The sequence below is a fragment of the Rattus norvegicus genome, chromosome 7, assembly GCF_021556685.1.
Source record: "Rattus norvegicus strain SHRSP/BbbUtx chromosome 7, alternate assembly SHRSP_T2T, whole genome shotgun sequence".
NCBI lineage: Eukaryota > Metazoa > Chordata > Mammalia > Rodentia > Muridae > Rattus > Rattus norvegicus.
The window spans coordinates 96,727,136-96,742,900 of record NC_141540.1 but is presented as its reverse complement, the minus strand read 5'-3'; the positions used below and the strand labels follow the sequence as shown (position 1 = coordinate 96,742,900).

Genomic DNA, 15,765 nt, shown 5'->3' with positions numbered 1-15,765 from the left:
TCACAGTTTTCAGTGGAAGCACCATTCAGTGGCTCCTGTTTCTGCCTGTTGTCATGCACATGCCTTTTAAGTAATAGAAAGCATCTCTCAGTTCTTGATGATGCTATTTTACCCATACAGAACCAGTAGATCAAATCTACTGATAGCATCTATATTAATTTTGGAATTCTGGGGGACTGATATAGTGGCCTGATATTTTTCTACAAGAGTATTTTGAAGCAGCATCTATCCTACAAATACTTGATGCTTTTTTTTTTTTTTTTTTTTTTTTTTTTTGCCTTTCAAGATCCAGTCACTAAACTACACCCATTATTTGATTTTGGAGCGACTTTTCACAAGCCCTGAAAACTAAGCCTAAGATTTATGAATTTTCAGAACTCGTTTTCCATGTAGTCTTACATGGAAACATGCTCTGTATTCTGCATGTGCTGAAGAGTCATAGTTTAGCAGACACCTATGCAAAGCGAACCTGCCTAAAGGTCCCAGATTGAGCTTCCTCAGACCTGTGTGTTTATAATGTTACAGTTGTTCTTTAAACCATCATTTCCCCAAAGCACTTCCCATACAACACCATTTCCAAGGGACACAGTGTTCTCATATGGGGGGTGGGTAACTTAGGAGCTGGTTGATTAAAAATATTTGCAAAATAGCAACTTAAGATATGTTAGGCCCTTGTTGGAGTCACTAGTCTCCTCAAAAATTCTGGTCTTCATGGATCATAATCTTGAAGGTGGGGGTGAGGGCTCTATGCCTTGCACTTCTTCATAATGGGGCATCTGTGAAACTAGTGGATTTTATAGGTGATGCTTGAGGAAATACCACCATAGGACATTGACTTTTGGTTGGTTTCCTATTTTAAAATGTTGAAGAGTGGAGGCCAGCTTCAAACCTGTAGGAAAGTGCTGATGCATTTGTAAATTGTATTGTATTCTTTCACATTATATATTTTCAGAAATCACTGGAATTCAGAAATCACTGTTATACAAGAGAATTATACTTATGTATTGTAAATAACATGATACATATATTAATTCCAATAGTTTAATTCAACAATGTGTAATCTAAGGTGCTCGGTACTACATGAAGTTTGAGTTAATTACTCAAGTTGCAAAGATTCTATTATATATTTATAGACAAATTAAATTGACCATAGTTACAGATATTGTTTCTTTATTGCTTAAGTTTTAGACTGATCTGGTAAGAGTCAACATAAACTGTCCTTTCCATTTTTTAAATTTTAATTTAAATATTTATATTTTAGGAAAAGTGTATTTGAATAAAAATCAATGCATTTTCTGAAGTAAATTGAAATGTGTTATTAGCAAGAAATAGGAACTTTTACTAAGAGAGTTGTGTACATGAATAATTTTTTCCTCCTAATTAAAGTATATCATATCAGAGTGGCTATGATGAATCAGTTTCAAAACCACTATTGTTTCTCAGCTTGGATTTCAAATGTCATCTTTAAATAATGACTTTAGAGTATGTTTTTTTTATCTTGTCTTAGGCGTTAGTGGATGACACAAAATAAGTCTGATTCATATCTTGGTCAGTGTATCAGCTTAGGCATTTGGGAGAATTTTTTTTCTGATTTGCTTTGTTCTTAGTTCTGTGAAATATGGAACCCATAATGCTTGTTCCTAAATGAACAATCTTTACTTGGTAGATTCTTCATCGTATGGCCATTTCAAGAAGACCAGAGTAAAGAGATGATGCCATCTTTTTTTAACATGAGCTAAATAATAAAACAAATCAAACTATACGATTATTATGAGCTACCCAGACAGAGGTATTTAATGAATGGCATCAATGAGGTGTGGAAATGATTTTTGGGTGTATCTTGAGTTTTGCTTTTTTTTTTTTTCTAAACCTGCCTGTGTTTATAGCACCCATGAACATCATGTACAATTTATATATGAACTAAATAAATATTTGCCTCAGATCTCCAGTGCATAAGCTTGTATCTTAAGTATGTCATGGTATGAACTGGCCGGACGGTGGCTTCATGACAGTCTCAGAGGACTGTGTGAGTGTGAAGACAGCCATGTTACTTTCCCACCAAGATGGCTTTTAGAAGTGTTGACAGGGTAAGTGAATACGATTAGCAATTGAGAATCTACTTAAAACACTTATGCAAGGCAGAAAGTGTTGACAGACTTCTCAAAATATTAGTATTGACTCCCAAATTCTCAATTTGAGTATAGTTTCAGATGGGTTTTCATCTACAATTTAGGGCTCTCATTTTTAACTAAAACGTGACCCCTGCACCAAGCTCAAAACACTTCAACTCTCTATGGTATTGCAGTTGGGTTTTGTTGCAATTTCTTGCAATAAATGTAATGGGCTTCTATTCAAGGACAAAATTGCACTAACTGAAACTTAAGCAGTACCAAGATTAGATTTAGAGCCATAGAGTCTGGGGAAGCATATTTCTTCATAGTTTATTCCAGTGGCACCACATTTTTGCATTAGTAAGGTGTATGATCTGGCTGGGAACACGGCAATATGATGCTGACATTGAAAGCTGCATAGACACCAATTAAAAGTTTTTTGAAGTTCACATCACCTAAGCTCGTCTCAGACATATACTGTGTCCCAGGTGCTGCATTATGGGCCACACTGACCTTGTAGCATATGTCACTGCACTCTGGAACTCTTCTTGAACACTTTGGCATTGTGCATCCAGCCTGAAATTGAAATTTCTCAGTATGAGGAGGGCGCTTCTTATCTCACCAGGCAGACCAGCTCATTTGCTGGCTGGCTAGAGTTGTCTGAAAGGCCTTGCATTCCTGGCACCAAAACTTCCCTTTGTCTACCCTTCCATCAAGACCCCGGTTTTACTCGAGAAAACACCAGAAGTCTGATGTCTCTTCCACAGCAATATCCTATACACAGAGACAAGTCGAGGCCGACAGCAACTAACAAATGTAAAACAGCTTTTAATTGGACTTTTTCTTTTTTCCGGGGCCGGGGGGTGAGACCAAGATTAAAATCTTCTCAGATGTCTAATGATAAAGGTCACAACCAGCATGAGTAAAGCCACCAATAAATGTATTTGACAATAATCTGGAGAACAATTTGACAAACATAAAAGTGTTAAAACATGTACCTTTTGACCATGAGCTAGGACTGCATGAGTGTACAAGACCAAACGTAGATCATCTTTGTAGTGTTTGGAACCAGCTGAAAGAGAAGGTATATCAATACAGTATTCTTGTACACTACTACCGGGCACATTGATATGTGTGGATGTTCTCCAACTATCTGTGTTGGCATAGACAGAATCAGGAAAATCGCAACACGATTCAAATCCTCCCTGAGGTTCTCATGAAGAGTCCCACACACCATCCTAGATAGAACAGCTAGTTTTGCTTTACCTAAGGGTTTCTGCTTAGTGCAAACCAGTTACTTGCTTGAAAACACTGACCCCTTCCCCAGCTCTGTCCCTCCACTGCTAGGCAATCAGAAGAGGCACACCTGGCCTTCTGAGTTCTTTCATTGGTCAGTTCCAGACTTGGATCAAAAACCAATCGGTAGGGTATAGGACCTGGCTTCCTAAGGAGTTGCTAAAGAAATAGCCTGAATGTTGTGAGAATCCCTTCCCTGGGGAAGCATAAACAAAATACACCCTTCTTTCAAAGGTCCTAATGACAAGCCAAAGTCTGATTCCACCGAGGTTCAGGAAGGATGAGCTTCTTGGACTTACTCACAGAAGATTATTTAAGGAACTTCTTACAGGAATGACCCAGTGGAAATCATCCCTCAGCACGGATAATGACTGCCCCATAGCCACGTCAATGGTGTCTCTTCCCAAGGTTACTTGAAATTAGAGCAAAATTGCATACAAGTAGCAGGAAGGTGCAAGGGAATCGGATGCAGGCTCAAGGCCAGTGATGCTCCCAGATCTTTCCCTTCTTAGGACAGACTCATGCAGTAGGCGTGGCTGATCTGATGAGAACGGGGGCTGTTTTGCTCAGAGGATAGCACTCGAAAACACTGAAACAAAAACTATAGGGAACTTAAATCTGAGAGGGCATATGAAAGTTCACAGTACGGAGGAACTGAGCACTTGATGCTTGCTATCTTCCTCTCTGTGTTCTTGGCTGAGATGGGGCTAAAACATTGATTCTCCATCCTGGGACAGCCCATCTGACAAAGGATACCTGCCGCCATTGAGTGACTAGCTGTCCCTTTGGTCCTTGCCTCAAGTTTTGTTTTCTAGTGAACTTGATTCAAGAATGTATTAATTTCACCCGTGACATCAAACACAACAGAAAACTGCTAAAAGTTACTGAGCTTTATATAGTAAGACGCTGTCTTACACGCACACACACACACACACACACACACACACACACACACGTGAGATAAGTAAAATAATTGGTACAGAAGGGTTGCTTGGGTCTGAGCATGGAGAAAAAGTGGAAAAATGGAGAAGATATTCCTACTTGAAAAAGGATATCTGAAAGGAACATTATAAAAATGCAATAGGCCCTACTGTAAATTATTGCTGGGAAATGGTTCCAGAGATCATAGGTATGACCTAAAGCCCTTCAATGTTACATGAACTTCTTAAATATGCACTTGAAAATTGTTTTTTTAAAGGGTTCTTTCTGTGGATAAAATTCTGAGAATGGTAAATATTATTTTTAGCCTGTTTATATAAAATTTGAATAATAGAACTATTTGAAAATGTAGCCAGAAATCAATTATTACTTTACCTACAGTTCTCTAAATGACATTAAATTTGATTTCACTCAGGGAAGCAAGTTTAATAGCTCATTGAAATGATTACACCATGTCCACAGAGGGTACAGCATCACATCTAAATGATAAGAGAAAAAGCAGAGGAAACATCTCTTTTGGTTTTTTTCCTCTTCTCCTTTTTCTTCTTCTCCTTTTTCTTCTCCTTTTTCTCCTCCTCCTTCTTCTCCTCTTTCTTCTTCCTCTCTTTTTGCCCCTTTGCTTGCATCGAAGGCTACACAGAGAGGACCTTGATCAATGTTACGGCAACAGCAAGGAGAGCGGAAGGGGGTGGGGATATGGGAAGACAGCAAGCTTGGTGAAGACAAAGGAAGACGAGAGGAACTAATGTGAAATCAGACCATCTATAGCTTTTTGGCAGGTGGATGAGGGAAAAGCATGGCAAACACAAACCTTTTCAGGATGACTCCAGTCTCAGGCAGGAACTGCCTTACTCTCACGCTTGGCCTGAAGGTTGCAATTCTTTCTTGGCTTGGACTGGGGCCTAGGAATGTTGAAAGAAAAGAAAGCCAGTTATATTTTTAGCAACTTTTACTTACAATTCTTGTATGAATAAAGCTTATTTTTCTCACAAGAACCCAAAGGCAATGACCAAGAAAGACCTTCAATAATGCCTCATTAATTGTAGCTGTTCTGCTCTATGATTCTCATCTGTACAGCAGTGGGGGATGGGGATGCAAGTTTCTTCCTCTACAAGCTTTTTGGGTCTCCCAGGAAAGCAAAAAATCCAAAAGAGAAAGCAATTCCCTCTTTCTTCAGTTATAATCTTGATAACTGGCCTTTGCCACCTTCTTTCTTGCTGTTCATTTGTAGATGTGAATGAGACCTAAGGTTTATCTACAATGAGTTGCCTTACAACCCAGGGGCTTGGCACAACAAGCACAAAACTGTTCACTGTTGTATGGTCTGGTGAGGCTGGTCCACTCCTCCTACTGTTGCTTAAATGCCTGGGCTCACTCATGTAGCTATATTTGGATGGGGCATTACCCTGGGTGGGGAGGTCCTTAATGCTTCGTGCACAGAGATCTGCAACTGATGCTGGCTGAGACACGTACCTTGTTGTACTCCATATGACCTCCCCCATGTGCTCAGGACTATGTTCCAGTCATTGAGATTTACTGCCAGCTTAGATGCAGGGATTAGGGACATGAAAATCATCTATCTAGATGGGAAGACCCAAGGCTTTGTAGAACTTTTTCATGCTCTGCATTCTTCCCTCTAGACATAGTTATCTTCGTTCTTTCTGTAAACAAAATGTATACAGGAAAAAGGCCAATGCAACATCTCTCCTCCTGACTCTTCAGGCAACAGCTTTGCTCAACATACCATCAACACATAGCATAGCTCACCAGTATTTAGGCCCTGTGGCTCTATGCTTTCCCAAGGAAAAGAGGCATCAATGTCTACTTCCCATTCGAAACAATGGGAACTTCCCTCAAGTGAGTCCCCAGTGGCTGAAGTCTAAACTCTGTTCATACCTTCCTCCTCTCTCACGTACCTGTCAAGGTCATTCAGTTGCAAAACTTCCTAAGCATGGATAACTGGCCATCTGGGCTCCTGTCCTGGAGCACAGCCCGAGTAGGTACAGCTCCACTCCAGCCCCTCTTTGCCCCTTGTCTCGTGAGGTTTTGTTCCTATTAACAGTGTTTGCTAGAGCTCCCTACAGATTGCCTGAGTAGTCACAAGTCTTCCCGTGTGCCCGCTTTCTGGTTTATTTGAGATATTGTTGACCACGCTTTATTTTTAGATATTTTTCTGGGTCATTGGAAAAGAAAAAAAAAAGCTATGAGAATAATACAGTAGCTAAGTAGAATTTGAGTTGTGGAGGGGTAATGTGATGGTTTACACAAGAAATGTCTCCCATACTCACGGGCATTTGAATATTTGGTCTCCAGTTGGTGGGTCTGTTTAGGAAGGTTTATATGGGTCAACCTCACTGGAGGACATGTATTAGAGGGACAGGCTTTGTAAAGCGTGCGTTGCTTCCAATTCACGATGTTCTTGCTGAAGATGTGAGCTTGCTGCTTTGTGCTCCGGCAGCTAAGCCCGTCACTTGCTGCCAGTACTTACTAAGCACAATGAACTCTAACCCTCTGTATCTGTAAACCCACAGCAGCTCTTCTACAATTTGTCTTGGTCATGTTCTATCAAACAGTGACAGAAGAGCATCTGAGGCTGATGAGAATTGTTCGTAACTCCCCTTCTGATGCAGCCCCGATTGAAAAGGACCCAGTCAGAACCTCTTTGCTGTAAGAGTAGGCCAATCCCTGAGATACACAGTGCAGACATGAGGTTGGCAATCAAAACCAGACATCTCACAGCTCCACCCCTGACGTTCATGCAGCCTGCATCTACAGACATCTTCAGAAGCTTTTCTTATTGGTGATGGGTAGAGACTACAGGCACACTGTTAAGAATATGAAAGCTATTGACAGATTTCTGAGAAATGGTTATTTTTGAGGGTGCTGTGGTTTGTATGTGTTTGCGCTTCATCCCTTGAGAGTTCCTGTGTTGAAAACTTGGCCCTTGCTATGGTGCTGATGTGGTGTGAGCTTTAGAAGGTGACGTTCGGTTAGAAGTCCTCAGGTCAGGAGGGTAGTGTTCACAGAGGTGTTAATGGAGTTCTCCTGGGACCCCTGAGTTACTTCTCTCTCTCGAGAGCTGCTGTGATAAAGGGCAAGGCTGGTCTAGTGATGTAACCTTTGCACACATGCCGTTGCCTCTGATATGCCAGTCTTGATGCCCTTACCAGATCCTGATGTGGATGCCATGCCCTTGAAGGTCCAGAACTGGGAGCGAGATAAAGCATTTCTTAGTAAAGCTACTAAGCCTCACATCTTTCATTACAGGGATGAAAGAGGCAACCAAGACAGCAAGAACTGGCTGGACACTAGCAGCTCGCTCTGGCCCAACCTAATGCAGTAGAAAAACACAATGTAATAAAGGACACTGAATCAAGGGTTTCTGGGCATACAAGAAACCTTCTAAAGGCATGGGCATTAAGAAAGGAAATCAAGGCACAGTGATTTTCCTGTGAAGCCTTAGAGAATACTTAACACCCAAATTGTGCCACATGCTGCATCTGTAAGAGCAGCCCTCAGCAGTGGGAGAAATGTTCTGCTAGGTAATTTAAGTATTATGCACATGCTATATATTTACACAATGAGAGTTTCAATGCTACCCAGGACAGAGTCTTACTGCACATGTCTATCATTATACAGCACATGAATAACAGCTTGCTGAGATTTTATTGATCAATGTACAGACCAGTGCACCACCACATATTCAGGGCCTAGAACACTTACATCACTGGTTCAAGTCAATTACTCCAACATCTGAGTATTGCACCTCCCTACAAAGGTTGTAGTCTACCATGTCCAGATACCTCCTCTGAGCTGAATACAAAATGCAGGACTCCCTTTTCATAGAGGAGCGTCTCCTTCTCTGCCTTATCTGGGGGAGCATGCCCCCACCCCCAGTCTTCTACCTGAGGAATGTCATATAGTCCTTGGCAAATCCACAAGCTCAACCCTCAACCCCCAGCCCCCCCCCCCCCCCCCCCAAACCTGCCCAGCAAGTACCTGGGATTCCTGGAATGCCTCTCCATACAAATAAGCATTCACTGTACTTTAAAAATCCAGCCAATGAAACTTCATCCTAAGAGCAACCCCTCCCCATTCTCCAAGGTCCAGATTAACCTCGGTTCACCCTGATCAAGTGTGTGCATACAAGCGAACTCCAATAAGAGTATGTGCACAAGTTAAGACCTTGTTTTTTATCCTGAACATTTTTTATTAATCATTTTATTTATTTACACTTCAAATGATATCCTCCCTTCCTGGTTACCCCTCTACCAACCCTCATCCCATCCCCCCACTTCCCCCTCCCTTTTTGCCTCTATAAGGGTGCTCCTCCACCCATTAGTCCCTGGGAGCTCTGGGTGGTCCAGCTAATTGATATTGTTGTTCTTCTTATGGGGTTGCAATCTGCTTCAGCTCCTTCAGTTCTTCCCCCAGCTCTTCCATTGGGGTCCCTGGGCTTAATCTGATGGTTGGCTGTTGAGTATCTACATCCATACTGGTCAGACACTGTAGAACCTCTAAGGGAACAGTCATATCAGGCTCCTGTCACCAAATGCTTCTTGGCATCAGCAATAGTGTGGGGGTTTGGTGTCTGCAGATGGGATGGATCCCTAGATGGGGTGGGCTCTGGATGGCCTTTCCTTCAGTCTCTGTTCCATTTGTTGTCCCTGTTTTTCCTTTGGATAGGAATATTTCTGGGTTAAAAATTTTGAGATGTGTGAGTGGCCCCATCCCTCTACTGGGGCCCTGCCTATCTACTGGAGGTGGACTCTACAAATTCTATCTCCGCTTTGTTGGGTATTTAGGCTAAAGTCATCATCATGGGTTCCTGGGAGCCTCTCACTTCCCTGGAGTCTGGGACTTTCTAGTGCCTACCCCAGTTCCCCACCTCCCTCTGCTACATATTTCTATTCAATTTCCTGCTCCTCTCCTATCCCTTCCAATACCTGGTCCTGCCCCCCCTTTCCCCTCCTCCCTTGGCCCCAGATCCCTCCCTCCCTCCCTCTAGCTCCTGTGATTATTTTGTTTCCTGTTCTATGTAACACTGAAGTGTGACTTTGGTCTTCTTTCTCCTTAAGCTGTATATAAATTGTGGGTTGTATTATGGGTATTCTGAGCTTTTGGGCTAAAATCCACTTATCAGTGAGTACACACAATGAGGCAGAGAGAGCACACTCAAAGTCATGTACAGTGACACACTTCCTCCAAAAAGGCGCCTTCCGAGCTTCCCCAAACAGGACCACCATCTAGGACCAAGTTCCAAATGCCAGAGCTTGTGGGGAACATTCTAATTCAAACCACCACAGGCAGCAACTCAAGTGGGTAACACCCTAACAAGGACATGCAACCCATGAAGTAATGAAATATTACTGTTTATTGAACAATTAAATAGTCAAGAGTTAAAACATTTAAAATATATAAAAAATAACATAGGTTAAAAATATTGGGAAACTGTAAAAATAAGTGCATTAGTTAAAAATACTTTAACTGAGCATCACAAAACTATATAAATACAGGACAGCACGGATCCCCTTTACAAGTATAGCATCTACTGAGTAAAGGTGCCGGTTGTGTGCGGTTTTCTAAGTAAAGGAGGATGGAGAAGTTTATCTCTTGCTCATCTTTTCTACCACCCATTCGATCACCTGGGGAGGAAGAGACAGACACAGGATTATAGAGTCACTCAGTGCAAAACACTCACGGTAAAACAACTTCCTACAGCTTCACAACTAAGCTCTGAGTGTGCCCTCCCTCGGGGCACCTCACTTCCCTAACCTCCCCCCCTCCCCGTTTACTCCAATATTAAAATATCCCTATGAAGCCTCAAGTGTTCGGGTTTTTTTGTTGTTGTTTTGTTCTTTGTTTTTTGTTTTTTTTTTCTTCAAAGAAACTTTCAAAGACAGCACAGAAAATGTAAAGTAAAAAGACAACATTTGGTCCTTACACTTAGTTTCCAAATTAAGGGCATATTGAGCCCCACGTGCAAAGCTGAGTCCTGGAACTGTCCTCAATGACCAGATGATGACTCAAGTCACTTATCTTTATTTGAAAGTACCTTTGGAAATGGTCACTCAAAAGAGTTAAACCATGCCTGGAAAACAGCTAATCAAAATAGAGTATTTTTTTCCCAGTTCTTTGAAATATTTTTTTTTCATTTTTCTCTTTTAACATCATTTGAGAAAAACTTTTTTGATAAAACTACCTCTTAAAGAGTTATTACACTTTGCAAGAACAAATCTATTGTCAAATATCAAGGACATTTCAGGAGGGTGGTGTTGAAAAGACCATCTCTACTTTTACCCTAAGTGTGAGCAGAGCAGCAGCCCTGGAACAAAATCCCAATGTAATTGAACAGGGCTTTTTGAGAATTACTTACCTGCACCACATTGTTGTTGGCTGTTTTCTTCATTTCTTCAAAGAGACCCCTTGATGTTTTTAGATCCTAGACATTAATGAAAAACGCATTTGGAGCCTTGTTTGTTATATTACCAACAACAGCTCATTATCAATGAGCTAGAGATTATCCTAAGGAAGTCTACAGGTGCCACTGCAATTAGGAAAGTGTTGCCCAGATTCAATGTAGTAATAAAGATTCAAGCTGAAATACAGAAATTCCCTCACCAAACACAGACAGACAGACAGACAGAGACACAGACACAGAGACACAGACACAGACTCACACACAGACACAGACGCACACAGACACGCACACACAGACACGCACACACACGCACACACACACACACGCGCGCGCACAGCCCCACATCTCATGTCTCCAGCAGTGCTGGCCCATGCGCACCCTCACTGTACCACTGATGCTTCAGTACTTGGGAAAGAAATATGTGGTCTCTATTAATTGTTCAGATATGTATTTTTCCCCTTCTTTTTAGCTATTTCATTCTACCACAAAGAGGAATAAAATATAGTCTTACTTCCTAAAATATGATAAGACTGGAGATTTGGCTCAGTGGTAGAGCACCTGTGTACCATGTACAAAATCTTGGGTTCAATTCACAGAAAGGGGGGCAGAGTAGGCAGTGAACATATCAAATTAAAACACAAAATTAAAATAAAACCTTAATTGTACAATAGAGGGAAATGCAGCCCTCTAGCAAGCAGGAAATACCTCACAGAGGTAGCTACTCTGAATTCTTCTAGCAATTCCTCCTGTGTGTACCTTCATGTTTCCATCTGTCATGCTTTGCTGGTCCCTGATGATTTAGCCATTTCAGAATGACTGAACAGCACAGATCATTCACAGATCGAGGTCTATGCCCAACACCTGCCTTCTCCTTCTCTTTCTCTACAGTGTGATTACATCAGAGCTTGGCTGTAGAGAGCGGCGCGGTGAAACAAAGATGGCGCCGACATCCAGCCTTGTCTGGATATAAACGACTTACTGCGCATGTGCAGGCTTGTCCCCTTGCTAGGGCTCCCTCTAGTGGTGAACAGCGGTACTGCACATGTGCGGTTTATTCACCAGGTGTTAGTTGACCGTTAATATGCTAATGAGGTGATTCATTCTCCGCCAATCCCTGGAGGACAAGTAGTGGGGTGATCCAAGCCCCACCAATCCCTGAGAGATAATTAGCATACTGCTGTCTATATAAGCCGAGCGATTTTGCTGCTCGGGGTCCCTGTTCAAGAGAGCTGTAACACTGAGAAGAGCTGTAACACTAAGAAGAGCTGTAACACAGTAAAGGCTTGCTCGCAGAAGAATCCTGTTGCCACGCGTCGTTCTTGCTGGCGGGACATTGGGCGCGCGACAAGTGGTGCCGAGACCCGGGAACCAACATCGCCGGTGCCAGGGGACCCTTCAGTGTGCTGAAGAGGATTCAGAACTGCGAGAAGGTAAATTAAAAGGTAAGCTTCGAGAGGCATGCCCCTTTTTGGAAGAGAGCATGTCAGAAACGGAGCAGAGTGAGAAATTAGGCTTCGAGAGGCATGCCCCTTTTTGGATTTAAGAGAGCATGTCAGAAACGGAGCAGAGGCAGAAATGGAGCAGAGTGAGAAATTAGGAGCTCGCAAAAAGAAAAAGGTTACTGAAACAAAAGTGAAAGAAATACAAAAGGCAGAAGAAATGCCGCTGGAGGAAAAAATAAGAGTGCCCCGGAGGACGAAGTACAAGTCATCCGGAGAGGATACTTTGTATCCATTAAAAGAATTAGAAGCCTTAGAACTGGCTGGCAGTGACTCTGAGCAAGAGTTGTCAGAGTCCGAGGAGGAGGAATTAGAGGAAGAGGCAGCCATATATGAGGAAGAAAGATATGGGCCTAGGTGGAGAGCCACTGTGAAGAAACCTAAAGTTATGGATCCTTTGTGGGCAAGGCTGGTAATTTTGTTTCTTTTTTTCTTTGTGTGGGATAGAGAAGCCACAGACAGCAAGCTTAAGCCTGGACCAAAACCTCTTTGGCGAATGGTCCCTGCCTGCTTAGAGGATAAACGATGTGAGGAAGCCATTAGAGCCGTTAGGACAGGTCAGAGGGTCCTTGCAGAACAACAAGAAAGTATGTCAGAGGGAGAAAAGGTCTCGAAAGAAAAAGAGAAAAGAAAAGGAGATAAAAGGAACAGAGAGAAGGCAGAGATAAAAAATGGGGTCAGTGCAGCTTTTGTTGTGGCTCAAGTTGAGGCTATTGCTAGGTATGTGATTAGGCTGTGGAAACCTCACAGAGTCATACTGATCAGATTTGATAGAGGTAGACCGCCTGAAAATTTATTCAGGAGAATCAAACAAAAAGATAAACTTGAGTGTGCCTACTTGGATTCCTGGTCTCAAGGAGATTTAGCAAGTGACAAGGTGCTTCTCTTAAAAAAGCAGTTTCAATTGGCCCTTGGAGCCTTGCACCTGTAGCTAAGATATGTGTAGCCACTTCAATTTTGTTTTCTGATTGGTTTTAAATGTATAAATATTCTCTACATGCCTTGGTTATGGACTATTGGCTTTTAAGTTATTGGATATGGTTTAAAAAAATGTAACATTGATAACAGAAAGTTGACATAAAACTGGTAAAATTTAAAATATGCTCATGTTTCTGTTGATACCTGTTCCGGTATTATACACGCTACTCTGATGACTGGTGAAAAGGCTTGTAATGCCATTAGCCATTGCTTAGAGGCATGGGCAGCCTGGGGAAAGCCTGATAGTCTCAAGACAGACAACGGGCCTGCCTACACTGCTAAGTCCTTTCAGGCATTTTGTCAGACAATGCAGGTCAAACATACTAAAGGATTGCCATACAATCCTCAGGGTCAAGGAATTGTGGAAAGAGTACATCGTACCTTAAAAGAGCTTATACACAAATCAAAAGAGGGAATTGCCAGCGGCCAAACACCAAAAGGACAACTTTCTTTGGCTCTTTTTACTCTAAATTTCTTAATTTTGGATGCGCATGGCCGCTCTGCCGCAGATCGCCATGCTGCTACTATACCTATAACTAATGCAGAAGTAAAGTGGAAGGATGTCTTAACTGATGAATGGTGTGGCCCAGATCCCATGATTTCGAGATCTAGGGGAGCGATTTGTGTTTTTCCGCAGAATCAAGAAAATCCAATTTGGGTACCTGAGCGTTTGACTCGAAGATTGTCTTCTGCTCTTCCTGAAGATGAGACTATGAACCCTACTATTACTACTGGGGATGGTAATACAGGTTAATTCGCTCACCCTGTGGGCTATTGCCAGATCCTGGCCAGTACCCATGCCAGTTCATAGCAATTCTACTGTTTTGAGAATAAGAATGACAAGCATAATCTCTGGCCTTGGTTTCAATGGGTGCTGTCCAATGAGCAAGGGTTATATACATCCCTGACCCCCTTTGCTAGGTTGATGGGAGAGAACTTCGTGCTGTATAGTGTTTCAGCTACCAGAAAAAGGTGATACCAGGTTGATCAATATTCAATATAATAACCTCTTGGTAAATAATACTGCCACTAGTACTTCAGTATGTGCTAGATCACCTTTTTTCTGATAAGCACTAATGTAAGCAGTGGTGCTTTAAATTGTAATAGCTCTGATGTAGTCTGCTATTTAGCTGAATGCTGGGATGGCACCAATGACACCGCAGTGATGGTTAAGATTCCCTCCTTTGTGCCAATCCCAGTGGAGGCAAACCCAGATAGCTTTCCTATTCTTAATTTGCTGAAAGCCAAAAGAGATTTTGGAATTATGGCAGCCATAATTTCAGCCATTGTGCTGTCTGCTGCCGCAGCTACCACAGCTGCAATCGCTATGACCAATCAAATACAGACAGCTGAGACTGTCAATCAGAACTGCAGTGGCGCTAGAGATACAAAAAGAATTTAATACCCATTTGGCATCTGGCCTTCTATTAGCCAATCAAAGGATAGATTTAGTTCAAGAACAAATTGAAGCACTGTATCATATGACACAGCTGTCTTGCGTTTCCTCCCTTAGAGGTTTATGCATTACTCCTTTGCGAAATAACTTTTCTCAGAATTTTCAACAGAGCAAAGAAATCTCGAATTATCTGAAAGGAAACTGGTCCATGAAAGCAGAGCAACTATCAAGACAATTGCTGATGCAGATTGCTGTCCTCAACAGCACTAGGCTGGACCCCATCACAGTTGAAGACTTTACCTCATGGGTTACCGATGCTTTCTCCCTTTTTAAGGAGTGGGCGGGCATGTTTGTCCCGAGGAGCTATTGTCCTCCTGGGTTGCGGAGTAGGTCTCTGGCTTATTGGCTGTTTAAAAAAGAGAACATGCCAGACACAAAGTGGTTGTTTACCAGGCTATGACCACCATTAAAAAGGGTACTTCTCCCAACATATGGCTGGCCTCTTTGAAAGATCAAGAGTTCGCCCTAGATCATTTTTGTCACAGTCATGTGGAGTCATTGTATCCAGGGACGGGCAACTTTCCTCGAACTCGGACCAACCTAAGACACGGGGCCCGGTGGCGATAGGGTAACTCTATGACGGGTAAGGCCAAGTTTGGATGAGAACGACCTAAGACAGGAGCAATGACAAGATTGACGTGACACCCAGATCTAGACCAGTCATTTTATTAAACAAAAAAGGGGGAGATGTAGAGAGCGGCGCGGTGAAACAAAGATGGCGCCGACATCCAGCCTTGTCTGGATATAAACGACTTACTGCGCATGTGCAGGCTTGTCCCCTTGCTAGGGCTCCCTCTAGTGGTGAACAGCGGTACTGCACATGTGCGGTTTATTCACCAGGTGTTAGTTGACCGTTAATATGCTAATGAGGTGATTCATTCTCTGCCAATCCCTGAAGGACAAGTAGTGGGGTGATCCAAGCCCCACCAATCCCTGAGATATAATTAGCATACTGCTGTCTATATAAGCCGAGCGATTTTGCTGCTCGGGGTCCCTGTTCAAGAGAGCTGTAACACTGAGAAGAGCTGTAACACTAAGAAGAGCTGTAACACAGTAAAGGCTTGC

The 15,765-nt window shown here is 42.4% G+C and overlaps 1 protein-coding gene across 3 annotated transcripts in view; it reads right to left on the bottom strand.

Moving 5' to 3' along the window:
• Positions 1 to 2,919: 2,919 nt before the first annotated feature.
• The window catches only part of Mtbp (MDM2 binding protein), an 84,183-nt gene continuing 71,337 nt past the window's right edge, over positions 2,920 to 15,765 (bottom strand). For 2 of the 3 annotated variants that reach the window (NM_001130717.2, XM_087558675.1), the window contains 2 exon segments: positions 9,703 to 9,991; positions 10,723 to 10,788. In NM_001130717.2, coding sequence (NP_001124189.2) covers positions 9,953 to 9,991; positions 10,723 to 10,788 — 105 coding nt within the window. In that variant the 3' untranslated portion in view covers positions 9,703 to 9,952. 3 annotated transcript variants of the gene reach the window in all.